Here is a 24601-nt window from a genome sequence, read left to right on the forward strand (position 1 = left end):
CGTCTTATCCCATTGCCCGGTCTCCCTATGGCCCTGCAGACTGCGGAGGCACTATTCACCCATGTCTTTCGGCGCTACGGGGTGCCCGATGATATCGTTTCTGATCGGGGTCCCCAGTTTACGTCCAGAGTATGGAAGGCGTTTATGGTGCGGCTGGGTGTCTCGGTCAGCCTGACCTCGGGTTATCATGTGGAGAGTAATGGGCAGGTGGAGAGAGTGAACCAGGAGGTGGGTAGGTTTCTGTGGTCTTATTGCCAGGACCGGCCAGGGGAGTGGGCGAGATACATCCCCTGGGCAGAAATGGCCCAGAACTCACTAAGCCACTCCTCCACCAACATGTCACCGTTTGAGTGCGTGTTGGGGTACCAGCCGGTTCTGGAACCATGGCATCAGAGCCAGACCGAGGCTCCTGCGGTGGAGGACTCGGTGCAGTGCTCTAAGGAGACCTGGAGAGCCGTCCAGGAGTCATTGCGTCAGGCAAGTGGATGGCAGAAGAAGAGCGCTGACCGTCACCGCAGTGAGGTTCCCGTGTTTGCACCGGGGGACAGGGTCTTGCTCTCGACTCGAAACCTGCCCCTCCGCCTGCCCTGCCGGAAGCTGGGTCCGCATTGTGTAGGGCCATTTAAAATCCTGAGGAGAATAAACGAGGTGTGTTATCGATTGTTACTCCCGTCGTATTATCGTATTAACCCCTCGTTTCATGTGTCTCTCCTCAGGCCGGTGTTAGCTGGTCCCATGCAGGAAAGTGAGGTTCCGTAGGTCCCTCCGCCCCCTCTGGACATCGAGGGGTCCCCGGCGTACACGATACGGCCCATTTTGGACTCCAGATACCAGGGTGAGGGGCCTGCAGTACCTCATGGACTGGGAGGGGTACGGGCCGGAGGAGAGGTTCTGGGTCCCGGTGGGGGATATATTGGATCCCACTATACTAAGGGAGTTCCATCGCCTCCATCCGGATCGCCCTGCGCCTTGCCCCCGGGTTGTCCCCGAGGCCGGTGTCGGCGCTGCGGGAGCTGCGCTTCGGGGGGGGGGGGGTACTGTCACGAATACCACCAATCCCTTTTTCCTTTTCGTTTGTTTTTGTCTAATTGTTTTCACCTGTTCCTTGTTGGGGTAATGTGATGGGTGTTATTTAAGTTTGTTTTGCCCGCTGGTGTTTGTGCGGGCTGGTTGTGTTTGTTACGTTTGTGGTGTATCGTCGGTTTTGGGTTTTCGCTGTCCGGGTTTGTGTAACTAGGTTTTGGGTTTGTTTTGCACCTATGTTGTAGGGCATTCACCCATGTTTGGACCTGTTACTTTGTTAAGGACATTAAAGTGTTTTTTTCCCGTTTACTTTGCTCTCTGCGTTTGACTCCCATCGTTATACTTGGTTCTGTGCCTGAGCTACAGGCTGTTAGATTTAGGTATGTCTTCAGGCGGAAATTGAAAAAAGTAGGCGGGTAGCTCAAAGAGGTTTTAAAGAAACAAAATAAGCAAACACATTTGGTGTCCGCCAAAAGGCATGTGGGAGACTCCCCAAACATATCGACTCTGGTCAGATGAGACTAAAAGTGAGCTTTTCGGCCATCAAGGAAAATGTTATACCCAACACCTCTCATCACCATGAGAACACCATCCCCACAGTGAAGCATGGTGGTGGTAGCATCATGCTGTGGGGATGTTTTTCAACGGCAGGGACTGGGAAACAGGTCAGAATTGAAGGAATGATAGATTGTGCTAAATACAGGGAAATTCTTGAGGGAAACCTGTTTCAGTCTTCCAGAGATTTGAGACTGGGACGGAGGTTCACCTTCCAGCAGGACAATGACCCTAAGCATATTGCTAAAGCAACACTTGAGTGATTTAAGGGGAAACATTTAAATGTCTTGGAATGGCCTAGTCAAACCCCAGACCTCAATCCAATTGAGAATCTGAGGTATGACTTAAAGGTTGCTGTACACCAGCGGAACCCATCCAACTTGAAGGAGCTGGAACAGTTTTGCATTGAAGAATGGATAAAAATCCCAATGGCTTGATGTGCCAAGCTCATACCCCAAGAGACTTGCATCTGTAATTGCTGCAAAAGGTGGCTCTACAAATGTTTGCATTTGGGAGGGGTGAATAGTTTTGCACGCTCAAGTTTTCTGTTTTTTTTGGTCATATTTCTTGTTTGTTTCACAATAAAAAATATTTTGCATCTTCAAAGTGGTAGGCATGTTGTGTAAATCAAATGATACAAACCCCCCAAAATCTATTTTAATTCCAGGTTGTAAGGCAACAAATAGGAAAAATGCCAAGGGGGGTGAATACTTTCGCAAGCCACTGTATTGTACAATATGTGTGTCTGCACAAATCTAGGCTTAGGCTATTGATATCAGATTCTCGTTTGTCAGTGTCAAAGTATAGCCTGTCATTTCAATATTTTGTGAGTTATTCAAAAATATTCTGTTAAAGTCTCCAGTCATCTAAAATGATGTACAATTGCATGAAAAGCATTTGTAAAAAGAATCCTAAACCCTAGGTTACAAACAAATTTCCCCATGTGTGCAACTTCTGCAAGCACCTCTCTCTACTCTATGCCAGTATGCAAAAGCAATGATAATGCTTCCAATGCTTTATTGTAAAGGTTTAAAAAAATATGTGTTCCGGTACCTCCGAGCCCCTCTCGGGCTCACATTCTGTTCTGACACCTCCCAATTTACAAATTAAGCACTGCATGTTTCCTTATTTATTCTACATTATAAATACCTTAGCCATACAATTCCAAAATATTCACATCATTATTCACTTTTAACAGCATTTTGAAACGTAGCAAATCTGATTGTACAGCGCATGGTAGGGGAAATAAATATTCTACAAAATGGTTGTATTTTGACATAATTGCACCACCTAATGTTGACACACAGCTTTTAAAGTGCACATACTATAGCTCCATACATCATTGTCACACAATTTATACTCATTTCCAATTTCTTCAAATGACATAATACATAACTTTTGTGCAAGTCTCCCAGGGTATAAACCCTTTCTCTTACCAATTTCCCCCAAACTATTGACTTCTCCCCATCCCAAATAGTGGGATTATACTAGACAGAAGCATCTTTGTCTATGGGGAGACTCTTTGACCCTTTTATGTATTGACAACCAACCACACTGACCTAGAGTGGCGTAGAATTATACTGATGTGCCACCTTTGCCTTTTATATGTAAAATACTTGATCTAACAACTGATTAGTTGGTCTGGCCACCAGAATGTTGCTGATTGGTGACGTCTCAGAGACCACTGCTGCATGTTTATTTCCCACCAATAGGGGGCATGCTCTCCTCTTCCTCCTCCTCCCTGACATTTCACATTTCACCTCTCATTCATTTAATTTCTTCCCTCTTCTCTCTCCCTTTCCTTTCCTCTCCTCTCCGTCCACATAATTGTCCTTCTCTCTCTTGCTCTTTGTCTTCCTCTCTGTCTTTTTTTTCTTCCTCCAACCCCCCCCCCTCTCTCTCTCGGGATCCCAGTCCTAAGTGCCTTCTCCAGTAATTCAATCCACAAAGCTTACATTTAGCGAGAGTGGCTGACTGACGTCTTCAACTTAAAAACAGGTTGAAAATATGTCTTCTCAATCAGTTTTGCTCACTGGGCTATGGCTGAGCTCTGACAGAAAGATGGGGGTAAAGGGAGAGAGGAGGACAGAGAACGAGAGAGAACAAAAGAGATGGATGGGGACATGGAACAAGAGACAATGAACAAGAGAGGAGGATGGGGAAAAGGAAGAGAGAGATGGAGATTACCAGAGTAAAGAGAAATATGTAGGTGGGAGGATAAGGGAGAGTCTTTGTGTTGATGAAAGAGAAGGAGATGGTGTCACGGCTTCAATAAGTAGTGAGTGCAGGAGTCAGGCGCAGAGAGCAGGGTAGTTCAAAAGATGGGGATCTTTAATATTCCAAAAAAACAGAGAGACGGTCACGCCACACACACAAGGGTGCGTAAAGTCCCAGTACAAACAAACAGGACGAAACTCATCGGAAAAAATAAACCACAAGAATAATCAAACACCATAAACAGAAAAACAAGCCCGCACAAATGCCGGCGGGCCTACTGGGTTTAAATAGCCCACAACCAAACCTAAACACGAAACAGGTGCAACAAATCAGACACAACTAAATGAAACAGAAAAGGGGATCGGTGGCAGCTAGTAGGCTGGCGACAACGACCGCTGAGCGCTGCCCGAACAGGAAGAGGCACCATCTTGCGGGATTCATGACAGATGGTGTGAAACAGAAAGTTGAGATGTCAAACTGAGCTAATTGCTTAAAAGCCTTAATGCAGGAAGTCCATCAGTGTCAGCTTCCAGTAAAATGAGGAGAAAGAGGAAGGAGTGGAGGGAGAGAATGAGAGAGAGGAAGGTAGAGTGGGAGTGAGACAGGGATAGAAATGGTAAGACAGAAGAGGAATAAGAGAGCGCTAAAGAGAGGAAGATTAAGAGCAGAGTGGAGTAGTATTGCTTTGTGTATGGCCCTGTATGATCCCTCCTTCTCAATCCTGGTCAAAAGCAGTGCACTATATAGGGAATGTGTTGCCATTTGGGATACATCTCAGCTCAGCCTCCTGACTGAAGGCATCTCCTGTCTGTCTATCCTGAACCACAACCACTCAATCACTTTGGCTAGTGAGCAGAAACTGGCCCCCAGGCTAGTAAGAGAGCAGAAACAGACTGGCCCCCAGGCTGGGATGTGTCTAGAGATTCTGTACATGTATTTTGTTTATATGGTGGTTCACAGGAAAATTCCAAGAGCTACTAAGAGTCATAACCCTAAATGCATAGGAACCTGAACCAGTCACTTTTAAATGTATCTCTCTCAGTTTAAGTCTTCAGTGTTCGTCAATCAATCCCTCAATTAACGTGTTCACGCTGCACGTTCCCCAAGGGCACCCCCCCCACCCCCTCAACTCAAAAAGTGGCGCACAGAATGCAAAAATATTCTTAGAAATATTTAACCTCCACACATTAACAAGTCCAATAGCTCAAATGAAAGATGAACACCTTGTTCATCTACCCAGCGAGTCAGATTTCTAAAATGTTTTACGGCGAAAACATAGCACATATGTATGTCAAACCACCACAAAGATGTAGCCATTTTGTCGAACAAAAGATGCAATCACAAACGCAGGATTAAAAGAAAAATAATTCACTAACCTTTTGAAAATCTTCATCAGATGACAGTAATAGGACATGTTACACAGTACATTTATGTTTTTTTCAATAATATGCCATTTATATCCATAAATCTCCGTTTACATTGACGCCATGTTCAGAAAATGCTAAAAAATGTCCGGAGAAATTATAGATAGCTCCGCCAGATAACGCCAGATAACAGCAATACACATCATAAACTTTGACTAAATATACATGTTCTACATATAGTTAGAAAGATACACTGCTTCTTAATGCAATCGCTTTGTCACATTTATTTTTAACGTTACAGAAATCGTTCCCTATTCAATAATCTGAGACGGCGCTCAGACATCAGCAATATTTCTCCGCTATGTTGGAGTCAACAGAAACACAAAATTACAACATAAATATTCCCTTACCTTTGATGGTCTTCGATCAGAATGTAGTGGAAGGAGTCATACTTACCCAAAACAGCGTTTGGTTTCAAGTCGTGTGTCTTTGTGTTAGCAAATCTGATCCCAGATCCATAGCTGGTTGGGAAGGGTGGGGGCGATGACGTCAAAGTTGGCCCAACTTTCATGATGAGAAAACTAGTTTGGGAGATTGGCTGCCCTGTGAGTTCTGCTATACATACATACATACATACATACATACATACATACATACATACATACATACATACATACATACATACATACATACATACATAATTCAAACGGTTTTAGAAGCTTTATAGTGTTTTCTATTCAATAATAATTATTATATGCATATATTAGCAATTTTGGACAGATTTCTTTTCAGTTTACTATGGGCACGCAATTCATCCAAAGGGGGCAGTATTGTCCCGAGCCATAACAGGTTTCAATCAATCAATCAAATGTATTTATAAAGCCCCTTTTACATCAGCAGCAACAGAAAAACAAAGAGCAGGCAATGCAGACGAAGAAGCACAGTGGCTAGTAAAAACTACCTAGACAGGCAGGAACATAGGAGGTAACCTAAAGGAACCAAGCTCTGAGGGGTGGCCAGTCCTCTTCTGGCTGTGTCGGGTGGAGATTATAATAGTACATGGCCATTAAGCCCATATCGTTCATAAATTAACATCAGGGTCAAATAATAATACCAGTGGTTGTAGAGGGTGCAACAGGTCAGCATCTCAGGAGTAAATGTCAGTTTGCTTTTCAAAGCTAAGCATTCAGAGGTTGAGACAGCAGGTGCAAAAGACAGAGAAAGAGAGAGAAAGAGGGACAGCATCGGAAAGTGACAGTCCAGGTAATAGGGTTAGAGGCAGAGAATCCCAGTAGAGAGAGGGGAGCCGGCCAGGCAGAGACAGGTGGTTCATCACTCCAGTGCCTCGCCGTTCACCTTTGCACCCCTGGGCCAGACTACACTCAATCATAGGATCTACTGAGAGGATGAGTCTTCAGTAAAGACTTAAAAGTTGAGACCGAGTCTAAATCTCTGACTTGGATCGGCAGACCATTTCATAAACCTTTAGCAGACAGTTCTGCCTCCAGCTGTTTACTTAGACATTCTGGGAACAATAAGGAGGCTTGCATGTGACCGTAGCATATGTGTAGGTATGTAAGGCAGGACCAAATCGGAGCGATAGGTAGAAGCAGGTCCATGTAATGCCTGGTAGGTTAGAAGTAAAACCTTGAAATCAGCCCAAGTCTGGAGAGTACAGCATTGCAGTAGTCTAATGTTGAAGTGGCAAAAGCATGTATTCGTTTCTCTACAAATGTCTTGAAGGTGGAAAAAAGCTGCTCTTCAAATATGTGTTATAGGTTCATCAATACAGAGATCGGGGTCCAGATTAACACAGAGGTTCTTCACAGATTAATTTGGTAATACTGTACAACCATTAAGATTCATTGTCAGATCTGACAGCAGATCTCTTTGTTTCTTGGGGCCTAGAACTAGCATCTCTGTTTTGTCCGAGTTTAAAAGTAAAACATTTGCAGCCATCCACTTTTTTTATGTCTGAAACACAGGCTTCCAGGGCAATTTTGGGGCTTCACCATGTTTCATCGAAATATACAGCTGTGTGTTGTCCGCATAGCAGTGAAAGTTGACATTGTGTTTCCGAATCACATCACCAAGACGTAGAAAATATAGTGAAAACAATAGTGGTCCTAAAACGGAACCTTGAGGAACACCAAAACTTACCATTGATTTGCCAGAGAACAAACCATCCACAGAGATGAATTTATATGAACTTATATCTTTCCGACAGATAACGTCTAATCCAGGCAAGAACTTGTCTGCGTAAGCCAATTAGGGTTTCCAATCTCTCCTAAAGAATGTGGTGATCTACGGTGTCGAAAGCAGCACTGGGGTCTAGCAGCACGAGGACAGATGCAGAACCTTGGTCTGATGCTATTAAAAGGTTGTTTACCACCTTCACGAGTGCGGTGTCAGTACTATAATGGGATCAAAAACCAGACTGGAGCGTTTCGTATACATTATTTGTCTTCAGGAAGGCAGTGAGTTTCTGAGCAACAGCTTTTTCAAAAAACATTTAGAAGAATTGGAGATTCGATATAGGCCGATATTTTATAAAATAAAATTTTCCAAGTCAAGGTATGTCTTATTCAGGAGGGGCTTTATTACTACCACTTTTAGTGAGTTTGGTACACATCCAGAGGGTAAGGAGCCATTTATTATATTCATTGTAGGAGGGCAAAGCATAGCAAGTAACTCTTTCAGTAGTTTAGTTAGAATAGGGTTCAGGAGACAGCTGGAATGTTTAGAGGCAATGACTATTTTCGTGAATGTGTTAACCTCTCTGAGCACGGAACCCGGTAGCGGTCTGAAATTCCACAACATACGGTGATCGCTACATAAATTCGTCATATTAAACATTCATGAAAATACAAGTGCTCACGTTTATTGAAAGCCTAGAATATTGCTAATCCAACTGCGTTGTCAGATTTAAAAAAGGATTTACTGCGAAAGAATACGATGCGATTATCTGAGTATAGAGTCCCATAAAAAAAATTTCAACCAGCACAGCGTAATCACTAAATCACATAATCACAAACTGCATTAAAATAAATTGTTTACCTTTGACGATCTTTATCTGTTTGCAATCCCAATGCTCATTGTTACACAATGAATGATCTTTTGTTTGATAAAATCCGTTTTTATAGCCTAACACGAAACATTTTGTGAACTGCTTGTGTTGTGAATTCCGTCTCATTCCATTTTCGATGACACAATCCAGGTAAATAACCCACACAGAACGTGACTTTTCCAGTCATGTTTGGTTTCACTGCAATCAACTGGTTTGTTTGTAACACAACCTGATGGGTCATTTCGCGGGACGGATTGCCTGAAAGAAACCGATTTGAAGACAACAAGTAATGACATCATTGTGCACCAATGATTTGCCCGCTGTTTTGTTGATTGAATGTATTTTAACCCAATGACCACTGATCGTCTTCTCATGCTAATGCCCTTGTTTGAAATTAATAATATAAAATATTATTTGTGATTTTTATTTTTTATTTTAGAAGCAATATATAAACATGTAATGTCATGAAATGTGAGATGCGTGTGTCTGCCGCCCCACCCCAAACCCCATGAAATAGCCTATTTGAGGCTGTTGAGGGGAGGGCAGGCCCACAACAATGGCCAAAGTGAAATGGAAACAGTAGACACAGCTGGTCTGTTGTAATATAATAAAGACAGTCGATCTAGCTGGTCTGTCATAATATATTCAACCTTATGTTCCCTGTACTGTTCCCTGTAACCTTATGTTCCCTGTATATATATATATATATATATATATATATTTGTAAGTCGCTCTGGATAAGAGCGTCTGCTAAATGACGTAAATGTAAATGTAAATGTATATATATATATATATCTGTTTATTATACCTGTTGATACAGGGCTCAAATGTGAAACTATTCTAACTGAACATTTTCTTTCACAGTGACACTGACTCCAAATGGCACCACCCAGGGCCAAGGTGTCCATCTCCCACTGAAGCTGGTTCATCCAGCTCCTGCCACAAGTGGTGTTCATCTGCCCAAATGTATTTCTGCAGGCATGGATGTGCCTCAGGGCCAAAAGGGCACAGCATGGAAGCGTCGCTGTGTTCTTTGCTAAATTAAGTCCCCCATCACCTGCGTCACATGCTTGGTGACCCTCTGCTTTACAGCAGAAAGAGACTGCTATGGCACCTGGCATCAGCAGCACAATATTGTGTACAGCTTCGGCAACGAGGGTGGGGTTATATCCTGTTTGGCCCTGTCCGGGGGTCTCATCGGATGGGGCCACAGTTTCCCCTGACCCCTCCTGTCTCAGCCTCCAGTATTTATGCTGCAGTAGTTTATGTGTCATGGGGTTATGGTCAGTTTGTTATATCTGGAGTACTTCTTCTGTCTTATCCGGTGTCCTGTGTGAATTTAAGTACTAATTCTCTCTTTCTCTCTCAGAGGAGGACCTGAGCCCTAGGACCATGCATCAGGACTACCTGGCATGATGACTCCTTGCTGTCTCCAGTCCACCTGGCCTTGCTGCTGTTCCAGTTTCAACGGTTCTGCCTGCAGCTATGGAACCCTAAACTGTTCATATCTACTCTTGAGGTGCTGATTCGTGATGGCCACTCCAATACATTGACTTTGTTGTCCTTAAGTCATTTTGCCACAACTTTGGAAGTATGCTTGGGGTCATTGTCCATTTGGAAGACCCATTTGCGACCAAGCTTTTACTTCCTGACTGATGTCTTGAGATGTTGCTTCAATATATCCACATTATTTTCATTCTCATGATGCCATCTATTTTGTGAAGTGCACCAGTTCCTCCTGCAGCCAAGCACACCCACAACATGATGCTGCCACCCCCATGCTTCACAGTTGGAATGGTTTTCTTCAGCTTGCAAGCATCCCCATTTTTCCTCTAAACGTACCGATGGTCATTATGGCCAAACAGTTCTATTTGTATTTCATCAGACCAGAGGACATTTCTCCAAAAAGTACGATCTTTGTTCCCATGTGCAGTTGCAAACCATATTCTTTTTTCATAGGCTTTTTTATGGCGGTTTTGGAGCAGTGGCTTCCTCCTTGCTTAGCTACATTTCAGGTTATGCCGACATAGGACTCGTTATACTGTGTATATAGATACTTTTGTACCTGTTTCCTCCAGCAACTTCACAAGGTCCTTTGCTGTTGTTCTGGGATTGATTTGCACTTTTTGCACCAAAGTACGTTCATCTCTAGGAGACAGAAGGCATCTCCTTCCTGAGCAGTATGACGGCTGCGTGGTCCCACAGTGTTTATACTTGCGTACTATTGTTTAATTTTCCCATGATGTCAAGAAAAGAGGCACTGTTTGAAGGTAGGCCTTGAAATACATCCACAGGTACACCTACAATTGACTCAAATTATGTCAATTAGCCTATCAGAAGCATCTTATGCCATGACATCATTTTGGGGAATTTTCCATGATGTTTAAAAGCACAGTCAACTTAGTGTATGTAAACTTCTGACCCACTGGAATTGTGAAACAGTGAATTATAAGTGAAATAATATGTCTGTAAACAATTGTTGGAAAAATGACTTGTGTCATGCACAAAGTAGATGTCCTAACCGACTTGCCAAAACTATAGTTTGTTAACAAGAAATTTGTGGAGTGGTTGAAAAACAAGTTTTAATGACTCCAACCTAAGTGTATGTAAACTTCCAACTTCAACTGTAGCATGTCGATTAAGACACATTTACAGACCTAACAAGAGCCTCAGTGAGTCAATTCTATGCCTATGGTTATGACCGCCTTATCCTGTTGATATTCTGTTTTAATAATAACAAACAACTAATCATATAGATCCCTCTTACAGCTTGGAAAATGCTTGGAAAATTCCAGAAAATGATGTCATGGCTTTAGAAGCTTCTGATAGGCTAATTGACATAATTTGAGTCAATTAGAGGTGTACCTGTGGATGTATTTCAAGGCTTACCTTCAAAATTCAGTGCCTCTTCATTTGACATCATGGGGAAATCAAAAGAAATCAGCCAAGACCTCAGAAAAAGTTTTAGACCTCCACAAGTCTGGGCCATCCTTGGAAGCAATTTCCAAATGCCTGAAGGTACCACATTCATGAACCTTGTGAAGATGCTGGAGGAAACAGATACTAAAGTATCTATATCCACAGTAAAATGAGTCCTTCATTGACATAACCTGAAAGGCCGCTCAGCAAGGAAGAAGCCATTGCTCCAAAACCGCCATAAAAAAGCCAGACTACGGTTTGTAACTGCACATGGGGACAAAGATCGTACTTTTTGGAGAAATATCCTCCGAAGGCACTATCTTGAATTTTTCCATGTTGGTACCACTCCAAAGAGAGCAAAGCATGATGACATGATAACTATGATAATCATCATTTTGTCTGGAACACTGTTTAAGTTGAGTTCAATATTCATTTTGAATATTGAGTGCAAAAATTGAAAACTGTAATTGTAAAAATGTATTTTTGGGCCTCATTGGAACACATGTGTTAATGTGTGTGGAGGGAGGGATTCCGTTGACAAGCTCACACCAGTTCCCCATGCTTATTCAAGTTTATTTCACACGTGCAAAAATATGGCATAGAAAACCATTCAAATAACTGTCTGGCAGAGTGGATACAGAGGAATGGTGTAGTAGTATTAAACATGGTTGCGGTTACATATTTAATATCATTGTCTCAATACAACAGAGATTTCAACTCTTAATGTGTTTTAAACGCCCAGTGCAGCTGTTTCTAAATCAAAAGCAAATCATTTCTGGGTAACAATTAAGTACCTTACTGTAATAGATTTCCATTCAATTTGGCGTTAATTGCTTTTTATGGGAGAACAAAAATTGAAAAACTGAAAACTAGCTGGTTTTGGCAGAGAGGTTTGGAAATATTTTTGTTATTGGTCTATTAACAAATTTACCACATGGTGATGTCACCATGGAAAGCCGAAATTCCAGTCAATTCAAACCTTTTGATTAGAAATCCCTGTGAAAATTGTATTTTCAACCAGCAACTATTAGGAATAACACTTCTCAAAATTTTGCATACTTTTACAGTGTTAGTTTCTTCAGCTGTTGTACAGTATTATACAAAACACAGTAAAACGTAATTTTAACTGGACTGGACCTTTAACTTAGGGCTAGGCCCCTTTGTTCTCAATTTCCGCCCGAATGATGTGCCCGAAGTAAACTGCCTGTTGCTCAGGCTCTAAAGCCAGGATATGCATATAATTGGTACCATTGGAAAGAAAACACTTTGACGTTTGTAGAAATGTTAAAATTATGTAGGAGAATATAACACAATCGATATGGTAGTAGAAAATCAAAAGAAAACCTTTTTTTTAAGAGAGAGAGAAACCATGCTCTTACAATGGCAAGTTTAAGGGCATACTGAAAATTTGCTCCCATGATGCGATTCCTATGGCTTCCACAGGGTGTCAGCAGTCTATGCTCAAGGTTTCAGGTTTGTAACTTCCAAAACGAATAAGAAATATCAGCTTTATTACAGGGACACAGTCTTGGAAATTCGTGTTGGCGCTCGCCATGAAGACAGGATGCACATGCTAAAATCGGTTTCCTATTGAACATACTTCTTTCCGTAAGAAATATTATCACTTGATTACATTTTATGGTATCTGAGGAGTGCATTGAAACGAATTTTGACTTGTTGAAACAAAGTTTAGGGGTAGATTTTCAGATTCCTTTCTCTGCAAGTTGAACGAGTGGATTACGCAAAACAAGTAAGTGAATAAGTGAATAATTTGTGAATTTATGAAACCTGTGCCCGTGGTAAAATATTTTGATGTGTGGCGCCATCCTCAAACAAACGCATGGCATGTTTTCGCTATAATAGCTCATGTAAATCCAACAGTGCAGTTAGATGAACAAGAATTTAAGCTTTCAACCGATATAAGCCTTAAGATTATCATAGCTTGTTCCTGGATCTAGGACTAAAGGAGAGGTATGGTGATATGCCAGCATAGTAGAGCAAGATGAATTGATATTTCAATCCAGCAATCCTCACCATGAAGAGTTAGAAACGCTGTTTTAATTCTTCACAAAGCTATTTATATATTCTTAGTTCTGAGAAACAGGAATCACACATACATGAAAATACACTAAACAAAACAGCCCCGTCTATTCTCATGTCATCAGTCATAGCTAAACCTCTAAGGATGCTTTCCTAATGTCACCTTATTCCTTATACAGTGGCTTGCGAAAGTATTCATCCCACTTGGCATTTGTCCTATTTTGTTGCCTTACAACCTGGATTTAAAATTGATTTTTTTTTTGGTGCCTTACAACCTGGGGGGGGTTGTATCATTTGATTTACACAACATGCCTACCACTTTGAAGATGCAAAATATATTTTTTGTGAAACACACAAGAATAAGACAAAAAAACGGAAATTGAGCATGCATAACTATTCACCCGCCCAAAGTCAATTTGTAGAGCCACCCTTTGCAGCAATTAAAACAAGTCTCTTTATGTCTCTTTAAGATTGGCACATCTAGCCACTCGGATTTCAAGTTGGATGGGTTCCGCTGGTGTACCGCAATCTTAAAGTCATACCACAGATTCTCAATTGGATTGAGGTCTGGGCTTTGACGAGGCCATTCCAAGACATTTAAACGTTTCCCCTTAAACCACTCGAGTGCTGCTTTAGCAATATGCTTAGGGTCATTGTCCTGTTGGAAGGTGAACCTCCATCCCAGTCTCAAATCTCTGGAAGACTGAAACAGGTTTTCCCTCAGGAATTTCCCTGTATTTAGCGCCATCCATCAATCCTTAAAATTCTGACCAGTTTCCCAGTCCCTGCCAATGAAAAACATCTCTACAGCATGATGCCGCCACCACCATGCTTCACCGTGGGGTGGTATTCTCGGGGTGATGCGAGGTGTTGGGTTTGTGCCAGACATAGCGTTTTCCATGATGGCCAAAAAGCACACTTTTAGACTCATCTGACCAGAGTACCTTCTTCCATATGTTTGGTGAGTCTGCCACATGCCTTTTGGTGAACACCAAACGTGTTTGATTGTTTTTTTCTGGAAACCTTTTCATAAAGCCCAGCTCTGTGGAGTGTACGGCTTAAAGTGGTCCTATGGACAGATACTCCAATTTCCGCTGTGGAGCTTTGCAGCTCCTTCAGGGTTATCTTTGGTCTCTTTGGTTGCCTCTCTGATTAATGCCCTCCTTCCCTGGTCTGAGTTTTGGTGGTTGGCCCTCTTTTGGCAGGTTTGTTGTGGTACCATATTCTTTCAAAATTTTTATAATGGATTTAATGTTGCTCTGTGGGATGATAAAAGTTTCTAATATTTTTTTTATAACCCAACCCTGATCTGTATTTCTTCAACTTTGTCCCTGACATGCTAGGAGAGCTCCTTGATCTTCATGATGCTGCTTGCTTGGTGGTGTTGCAGATTCTGGGGCCTTTCAGAACAGGTGTATATATACTGAGATCATGTGACAGATCATGTGACACTTAGATTGCACACAGGTGGACTTTATTTTACTAATTATGTGACTTCTGAAGGTAACTGGTTGCACCAGATCTTATTTAGGGGCTTCATAGCAAATGGGGTGAATACATATGCACGCACCACTTTTCCTTTTGTTTGAAAAGTTTTAAACAGGTACTCTTTTTCATTTCACTTCACCAATTTGGATTATTTTGTGTATGTCCATTACATGAAATCCAAATAAAAAACAATTTAAACTACAGGTTGTAATGCAACTAAATAGGAAAAATGACACGGGGGATGAAAACATTTGCAAGGCACTGTTTACACTAATTTTGACCAGAGCTCTATGGGCTTGATGGGCCCAGGTCTAAAGTAGTGCACTTAATAGGGAATAGGGTGCCATTTGAGGTGCACTCTAAGAGACACTGGAGGAATGACGGCCATGAGAGTCCATTGTGAGCCTCAGCAGCAGTTAAGACTTTTTTATACTGTTTAGAAAAAATACATGGAAGCACACTGGTATATGGTACCTATGTTATGAAATACCTTTGTAATGCGTGTGAATAGATTATGGTAGTACTGTTACATTTTTTGATCATAGAGTTCTTCCTGTTGTTTCAGAGTAGCCTTGCTTAAAGTCAAAGATATTTCACTTATTCTACTTTCCTCCCTTTGGGCTTTGGATCATAACAGAGCAGATTCTCGCGGAATGTAAGTGATGGCTTCTATTCTTTGGTTTGCCTTGAATTCATTCATGACTTCGGTTTTCAGTGTTGCTTTTCTTTGGTATTAAGCTTGTTCCACCTCTACTCAATGCTCATTTATTTTAATCTGAGGATGTCTCCTGAGAGAGAGAGAGAGAGAGAGAGAGAGAGAGAGTTAGAACACAGTAGATCTGTGTGTGTGTGTGTGTGTGTGTGTGTGTGTGTGTGTGTGTGTGTGTGTGTGTGTGTGTGTAACCTACCCGTGACCACTATGAAGATGATGACGGCCACACCCAGGAACATGGAGATACAGCTGAGCAGCAGAGAGAGACGACCCAGCCTCTTAGCTCCGTCTACATCCCCGGTCTGGAGAACAGACTGCGACTAGAGAGCAAGCGAGAGACAGAGATGGGAGTGGGGTGAGACAGAGTAGAGGGAATGTGGGGCAATAAGAGACGGTAACTAAAGCATTTATTTGAAGGGATACTTTGGGATTTTGGCAAAGTGAGAGTGAGATGAACTCGAGGATACCATTTTTATGTCTCTGTGTCATGTATGAAGGAAGTTCGAGGGAGTTTCGGAAGCCAATGCTAACATTAGTGCAATGACGGAAAGTCTATGAGTATCTGTTAGCATACTTATTGCCAAAATCCCGAAATATCCATTAAACTGATTTATGTAGAAGTGACACACATACACATCAAATCAAATTTTATTTGTCACATACACATGGTTAGCAGATGTTAATGCGAGTGTAGCGAAATGCTTGTGGGGCCGGCTCCAAGCACAAGCGACATCAGTGGTTGCTTAGGGCCTGTCATGCCAAATAATGTCCCCTTGCCAAATAGTGTCCCCCTCAACGTCACAATGGGATTCGATGCTAGAGGTGTTGCTAGAACTTGCAACATTCTGACCGGATTATGTATTGAACCAAAGTGTCCATTGCTATGCTGGTTGCTTCGTTTCCTTGTAGCGGTCACAAAGGAACCAGGACACCAGCAGTTCTAGTTCACCTCAGAAGTGCTTGCTCAGTCCACGCAGAATTATTACCTCAGAATAGCTCTCCAAGGACGGTGTTTTTGAGGGTGACAACCTGCTGACTACCTGCTATTTCAGAGGACCGAGAACACTGGAAAGAGAACACAATTTCTTTAAATAACCTCACACTCAACGTCAACAAAAAAAGGAGATGATCGTGGACTTCAGGAAACAGCAGAGGGAGCACCCTCCTATCCACATTGATGGAGAAGGTGGAACTGAAGAAATTGAGCTTGTCACCAAAAACACTCACAAACCTTTACCGATGCACAATCGAGAGCATCCTGTCGGGCTGTATCACCGCCAGGTACGACAACTGCTCCGCCCACAACCGTAAGGCTCTCCAGAGGGTAGTGAGGTCGGCACAATGCATCACCGGGGGCAAACAACCTGCCCTCCAGGACACCTACACCTACCAATGTCACAGGATGGCCAAAAAGATCATCAAGAACAACAACTACCCGAGCCACTGCCTGTTCACCCCGCTATCATCCAGAATGCGAGGTCAGTACAGGTGCATCAAAGCTGGGACCAAGAGACTGTAAAACAGCGTCTATCTCAAGGCCATCAGACTGTTAAACAGCCATCACTAACATTTAGTGGCTGCTGCCAACATACTGACTCAATCTCTAGCCACTTTAATAATTCAAATTTGGATGTAATAAATGTATCACTAGTCACTTTAAACAATGCCACCTTATATAATGTTTACATACCCTACATTACTCATCTCATATGTACAGTGCCTTGCAAAAGTATTCTGCCCCCTTGAACTTTGCGACCTTTTGCCACATTTCAGGCTTCAAACATAAAGATATAAAACTGTATTTTTTTGTGAAGAATCAACAACAAGTGGGACACAATCATGAAGTGGAACGACATTTATTGGATATTTCAAACTTTTTTAACAAATCAAAAACTGAAAAATTGGGTGTGCAAAATTATTCAGCCCCTTAATTTCAGTGCAGCAAACTCTCTCCAGAAGTTCAGTGAGGATCTCTGAATGATCCAATGTTGACCGAAATGACTAATGATGATAAATACAATCCACCTGTGTGTAATCAAGTCTCCGTATAAATGCACCTGCACTGTGATAGTCTCAGAGGTCCGTTAAAAGCGGAGAGAGCATCATGAAGAACAAGGAACACACCAGGCAGGTCCGAGATACAGTTGTGAAGAAGTTTAAAGCCGGATTTGGATACAAAAAGATTTCCCAAGCTTTAAACATCCCAAGGAGCACTGTGCAAGCAATAATATTGAAATGGAAGGAGTATCAGACCACTGCAAATCCACCAAGACCTGGCCGTCCCTCTAAACTTTCAGCTCATACAAGGAGAAGACTGATCAGAGATGCAGCCAAGAGGCCCATGATCACTCTGGATGAACTGCAGAGCTCTACAGCTGAGGTGGGAGACTCTGTCCATAGGACAACAATCAGTCATATATTGCACAAATCTGGCCTTTATGGAAGAGTGGCAAGAAAAAAGCCATTTCTTAAAGATATCCATAAAAAGTGTCATTTAAAGTTTGCCACAAGCCACCTGGGAGACACACCAAACATGTGGAAGAAGGTGCTCTGGTCAGATGAAACCAAAATTGATCTTTTTGGCAACAATGCAAAACGTTATGTTTGGCGTAAAAGCAACACAGCTCATCACAATGAACACACCATCCCCACTGTCAAACATGGTGGTGGCAGCATCATGGTTTGGGCCTGCTTTTCTTCAGCAGGGACAGGGAAGATGGTTAAAATTGATGGGAAAATGGATGGAGCCAAATACAGGACCATTCTGGATGAAAACCTGATGGAGTCTGCAAAAGACCTGAGACTGGGACGGAGATTTGTCTTCCAACAAGACAATGATCCAAAACATAAAGCAAAATCTACAATGGAATGGTTCAAAAATAAACATATCCAGGTGTTAGAATGGCCAAGTCAAAGTCCAGACCTGAATCCCAATCGAGAATCTGTGGAAAGAACTGAAAACTGCTGTTCACAAATGCTCTCCATCCAACCTCACTGAGCTCGAGCTGTTTTGCAAGGAGGAATGGGAAAGAAATTCAGTCTCTCGATGTGCAAAACTGATAGAGACATACCCCAAGCGACTTACAGCTGTAATCGGTGGCGCTACAAAGTATTAACTTAAGGGGGCTGAATAATTTTGCACGCCCAATTTTTCAGTTTTTGATTTGTTAATTTAAAAAAAAATATCCAATAAAGGTCGTTCCACTTCATGATTGTGTCCCACTTGTTGTTGATTCTTCACAAAAAAATACAGTTTTATATCTTTATGTTTGAAGCCTGAAATGTGGCAAAAGGTCGCAAAGTTCAAGGGGGCCGAATACTTTCGCAAGGCACTGTATATACTGTACTCTATACCATCTACTGCATCTTGCCTATGCCGTTCGGCCATCACTCATCCTCATATATTTCTATATACATATTCTTATTCATTCCTTTACACTTGTGTGTGTATAAGGTAGTTGTTGTGGAATTGTTTGATTACTTGTTAGCACGGTCAGAACTAGAAGCACAAAAATTTCGCTACACTCGCATTAACATCTGCTAACCATGTGTATGTGACCAATTCAATTTGATGTGATATATTTTTCTTTATGTAAGAAAATATTGTTAAATAGGAATCAATAATTGAAGTTGTTTTTAGATTGTTTTTATATTCACATTGCTAGCTAATGGACTTATTTACCTCAGTTTTATTTATCTAACATTATCTAAGTTAGCTAACTAATTGTAGCAGCTTTCTGTTTATCTAGCTAGCTAACTGTTATTGTAGCAGCTTTCTGTTTGTGTGTGGCTTGCACTTTAATGGCATCCCTGAAGGAGATTTTCTTTTATCTTTCCAACCAGGCGAAGTACTATGAAGGCCCCATTGATCTCAAGAGGCGCAACATTCATAGGGGGGCAGAGAAATTCACAATTCAGGGTAACATAAGCATTTAGTTTCTATTACTGTTACTGTTAGATAACTGGAAGGATTTATGTACAACCATTTAACAACCATTTTTCATTACATTTGTATAAAGATGTGTTTTCCTGTAGACATTGGCTTTGAAGTTGGCAAGTCATTTGGTATGTATATAGCATACGTATGTATCTGTCTTGAATTTCAAGTAATGTTTACAAGCATGTAAATAGTTGTATATTTTTCCATTTGTCTGCTGGTAAATATTTGAAACTTGATCGAATTGGCTGTAAATGTACAGTATATATTTGCATACTAAATATATTCATTGAAAGTAAAATGTTCAATTGACTAAAATTGACTCTTCAGTTGCCCAGTTTCTTACTGGTCCTTAAACCCCTTCTCCCAAGCCATTAATCTTTTGTGTCCAATTCCAAATCAAATTTTAGGTCAGGGTTGGTATGGAATTGGACATTGGTTTCTAGTTAGTGTTTGCATATCTCGAGGTTCTAGATTTGTGTATGTAATATGGCAGAAGTCTCCCAGAGTCCATTACACAGCAGGGTTGAGTCATCACCATATTGCTACACCTATCCAAGCCCCATGTCATGTATACTCCCCCTCCGGCCTCTAAGTCATCAGGCTGCTGATTATCCCACACACCTGTCACCATCGTCTTGTGCACCTGCGCCTCATGACACTCACCTGGACTCCATCACCTCCTTGTTTATCTTCCCTACATCTGTCACTCCCCTTGGTTCTTTCATCGGGTGTTATTCAAATCAAATGTATTTGTCACATACACATGGTTAGCAGATGTTAATGCGAGTGTAGCGAAATGCTTGTGCTTCTAGTTCCGACAATGTAGTAATAACCAACGAGTATTCTAACCTAACAATTCCAAAACTACTTCCTTATACACACAAGTGTAAAGGGATAAAGAATATGTACATAAAAATATATGAATGAGTGATGGTACAGAACGGCATAGGCAAGATGCAGTAGATGGTATCGAGTACAGTATATACATATGAGATGAGTAATGTAGGGTATGTAAACATTATATTAAGTAGCATTGTTTCAAGTGGCTAGTGATGTATTTATACACCAATTTCCATAAATTTCCATTATTAAAGTGGCCGGAGTTGAGTCAGTATGTTGGCAGCAGCCACTCAATGTTGGTGATGGCTGTTTAACAGTGTGATGGCCTTGAGACAAAAGCTGTTTTTCAGTCTCTCGGTCCCTGCTTTGATGCGCCTGTACTGACCTCGCCTTCTGGATGATAGCGGGGTGAACAGGCAGTGGCTCGGGGGTTGTTGTCCTTGATGATCTTTTTGGCCTTCCTGTAAAATCGGGTGGTGTAGGTGTCCTGGAGGGCAGGTAGTTTGCCCCCGGTGATGCGTTGTGCCGACCTCACTACCCTCTGGAGAGCCTTACGGTTGTGAGCTGGGCAGTTGCCGTACCAGGTGGTGATACAGCCCGACAGGATGCTCTCAAACCAGTGTATGAATCAAATGGATTTGCAAATGAATGGAGGAGTGGGAATTAGCTGACCTCGTAAGGTAAGTAACTTTGTGTCAAGGAGATTAAACGTTTTCTTTGCCATTTCCAAAACGTAGCAATGTTTAAGACATGGATTTCATGTTGTAACATTAACAAGGTCCCAAAAAGTAGTTAGAATTCATGTTTTCATTTTATTAGCTAACCAAACTTGTTTTAACAGTGAAATTGTTGCAGAAATCAACCATTGTTTGATGATGACAAGAACTTGACAAGAACATAATTTTTGGTGAAATGATCTCCACAATTATAATCATTAGGTCATCACACCGTTGATATAGCAATGGACAGCTAATAGTTTAGCAAATTCCATTGTGACGTAGAGGGGGACACTATTTGGCCAGGGGACATTATTTGGCATGACAGGCCCCCAACCCCCAGAAACACAGTTGGAGTTGTGCATTTGGTTGTGCATCATCAATTTTTCTCTTGTTATTATGTCAGTCACTCATGGTCACACAGCCATGGCAGCAAATCGTTTTTGGATTGGTATGTTAGTCTAGCCAGCTATCTAAATTCTTAGTACTCGTGGCTGAATACCATCCGGACACGCAGGGCATGTGCCCAGAGGCCTTGCCTTCCAGGAGGCCCACATTGATTTTGTTAGATTTTGTTAGTCACTCTAACTCAGATATAATTAACATGGCAAGTCTTGGCAAAAAACCAGTCTTGGCAAAATGTGTAGAATTACAGGAAATTCGTTTTAAAACTGCAAAAATGCCTCTCCACCCCATTGCAAAATGGGTAGAATTACAGGAAATTAGTTGTCCCGTAGCAAACTGAGTAGAACTGCATGAAACGTGTTATAAAATTGCTAAACTTCTTTCTGCCGCATGGCAAAATGTGTAGAATTACAGAAAGTTTGCATTAAAATGACAAAATGTGTCTCTACTCCCCTTGGTTTGGAATTGCAGGACATTAACGTAAAAACTAAAAAATGTCTCTGAAGCATTTGCCCACAAAATCTCGTTTAGGACCCCAAACGGTTAGGGCTGGCCCTTCCCACACATACATATTACTATAGGTTGAAAGCAAAAAATCTTAGAGAATGCACCGCACCATCTCTCAAAATACTAATATATGGTGATGTTATTGGGTCGGCCTATAAGATAGGTGATATTCCAGATACAAAGCACTAGAGAAGATGATTAAGTTATGTTGTTACCATACCACAGACCAAAGCAAGAAAACTTACCATGTGAGCATACCACAGCGCAAACATGTTCACCGGCACAGCAAGACAAAAGCACGACAACACCGCAAGCCACAGGTAGCTCGGTGGCTCTGAACCGGGTGGCACCGGGGAGCGGAGGAGGAGGAGGGGGGGTCCGAAGCTCAGCTGGGATTGGGACACTGGCGCAGAGCCTGACCTTAATGGCGATTGGTGTCCGTTCTGCTCGGCATTCAGGGAATGGATGTCGGATGGTTTGAGGCTGCTTTCCCCGGTGGGTTCGGTGGTCACAGTGCTCAGGAGTTTCTCTGTGTCTTGGAAGTCGGTGGGATGTGAGACTTCCCTCTCCCCCAGGGCGCTTTTACCAAATGCGGCATCCGTGTCGATAGCCATTCTTTAGATACAAATGTCTATATATTCCTCCAAGACAAGCGTCGGAAATCTCTTTTTGAATTAAACGTTGTATGAGCTTTCCTTTGATGAAATCAGGGTGTCAGATGAGTAACTCTCCTTTGGGCGGTAGTCATCAGCATTAACAGTCGTTTGAACACATTAATTTGATTATATATGATAAAATAACATATATAATATCAATACAACGTTATTGAATGGTACACTAAAAAAACAAGCAATTGAATCTTGCCAATATGTCCAATGTAAGCGTGATGATATTGATGTATCTCTAATTCCACCCGGTTCTCCAGTCTTCACTAAGGTAAGTGCAAGCCCTGCTTTTTCAAATGGAAACCCCTTGTGTGTATTACCACTCCCTATAACCATCAGCATCCCCTCAGTGGCTGGACCACTGCATTAGGCTACATAACACGACAGAGCAAAAACAATGTTTAAAAACCACGTCTGAAACTAATTGACCATTTTTACGTGCGCCAGAGACATTAGGGTGGATCACTAGCTTAGTCCTGTGTCTAAGACTAAACATTAGTATTAAAAATGTGTATGGGAAAGAGAGAGAGACATAGAGACAGAGAGATAGCAGTAAGATAGTTAGAGGTGGAAACTGAGCTGCACTTTCTAACCTCCTGCCAAATGTAGGATCATATAAGAGACACATATTTCGCTGAAATTACACAAACCCAATTTTAACAAACAATCTCATCTGTTAGGCAAAATATCACAGTGTGTAATCCCAGCAACAAAATATGTGACCTGCTGCCACAAGAGCAGGTCGTAACACTTCATTTTAAGGGGTCCTTATTACAGTGTAAGAATTGTAGTTCATCGTAATAACTCATAGTTACACTGTAATAACATGTGACTGGTGGTAATTGCAGTCTATTTACAGAGGTGTAACAACAAATGCTTGTTACTATGCTTGTTACAATTGGGTAAGTTTCCACTAAATTCAAAAATGTAGTGATTTGTTTCTTCTCAACTGCATCCTATTATGTAATAACTACCACAAAAGTTCTAATTTCTTGTGGACAGATGTACTGGGTGTTCCGAGATTACATAGGCTCGAATTACCTACCCGTGAATCCACACTCACTATTTCCATTCAATGTTGCTAACACTTGCCCCCCAAAAGTATACCATCTGGGTTAACTTGGTTGAGTTGACAAAAACAGATAAGATGTAGGTCAACATCACTGACCGGGGTCTACCATACGGGAGTCATCCTCAATGTCTTCCTCAAGTGGGAGGATAAACACACAAGTATAGTACACACAAGTACTAGCCATCCAGACAGTTTTATTTAGCGAGCTAGCTGTAGCTAACTGTAGCTGTTACTGCAGCTTTCTGTTGGTATGTAGCTTGCACTTCAATGGCATCCCTCGAGGAGATTTTCTTATATCTTTCCAACCAGGCGAGGTACTATAAAGACACCACTGATCTCGACAAGAGGCGCAACATTCAAAGAAATTCACAATTCAGGGTAACGTTAAACAGGTAACCTCAAGCGTCGAGCAATCCCGTATCCGGGAGCATAATCATAGCCTCAAGCTCATTACCATAACGCAACGTTAACTATTCATGAAAATCGCAAATGAAATTAAATAAATATATTGGCTCACAAGCTTAGCCTTTTGTTAACAACACTGTCCTCTCAGATTTTCAAAATATGCTTTTCAACCATAGCTACACAAGCATTTGTGTAAGAGTATTGATAGCTAGCATAGCATTAAGCCTAGCATTCAGCAGGCAACATTTTCACAAAAACAAGAAAAGCATTCAAATAAAATCATTTACCTTTGAAGAACTTCGGATGTTTTCAATGAGGAGACTCTCAGTTAGATAGCAAATGTTCAGTTTTTCCAAAAAGAGGTCCTTTTTTTGCCTACCTCAAAAACAAAGTAGATCAGATGGAAAACCAGAGTAGACGTAGTAATATCCGTGTGGTGGGATTGAATGAGGACAGCGAGGGCCGTGACCCGGTCGTTTCTTCACTCAATGGATCCCGGAGGTCCTAGGCATAATCAACTTCACCAAACTGCTGGAAATCGAACGCGCCCACAGAACATCAGCGCCGAAACCCCGGCCAGGTGAGCCCCCACGAGCCGTCCTGATCAGGTTCCTCCGTTTCCAAGACAGAGAGAAGATACTGCAACTCGCAAGAGCCAAAGGGGAC

General features: G+C 41.8%; 1 protein-coding gene across 1 annotated transcript; it reads right to left on the reverse strand.

Moving 5' to 3' along the window:
- Window positions 1–928: 928 nt before the first annotated feature.
- On the reverse strand, window positions 929–22407 carry LOC135514587 (trafficking regulator of GLUT4 1-like). Its single transcript, XM_064938016.1, has 3 exons — window positions 22039–22407; window positions 15562–15705; window positions 929–1018 (listed from the first exon to the last, which is right to left on the reverse strand). Exons 1-3 carry the CDS (start codon window positions 22405–22407, stop codon window positions 929–931), a joined length of 603 nt encoding a protein of 200 aa, XP_064794088.1.
- Window positions 22408–24601: the final 2194 nt, after the last annotated feature.

The sequence above is a fragment of the Oncorhynchus masou genome, chromosome 26, assembly GCF_036934945.1.
Source record: "Oncorhynchus masou masou isolate Uvic2021 chromosome 26, UVic_Omas_1.1, whole genome shotgun sequence".
In the NCBI taxonomy this organism is placed as follows: domain Eukaryota; kingdom Metazoa; phylum Chordata; class Actinopteri; order Salmoniformes; family Salmonidae; genus Oncorhynchus; species Oncorhynchus masou.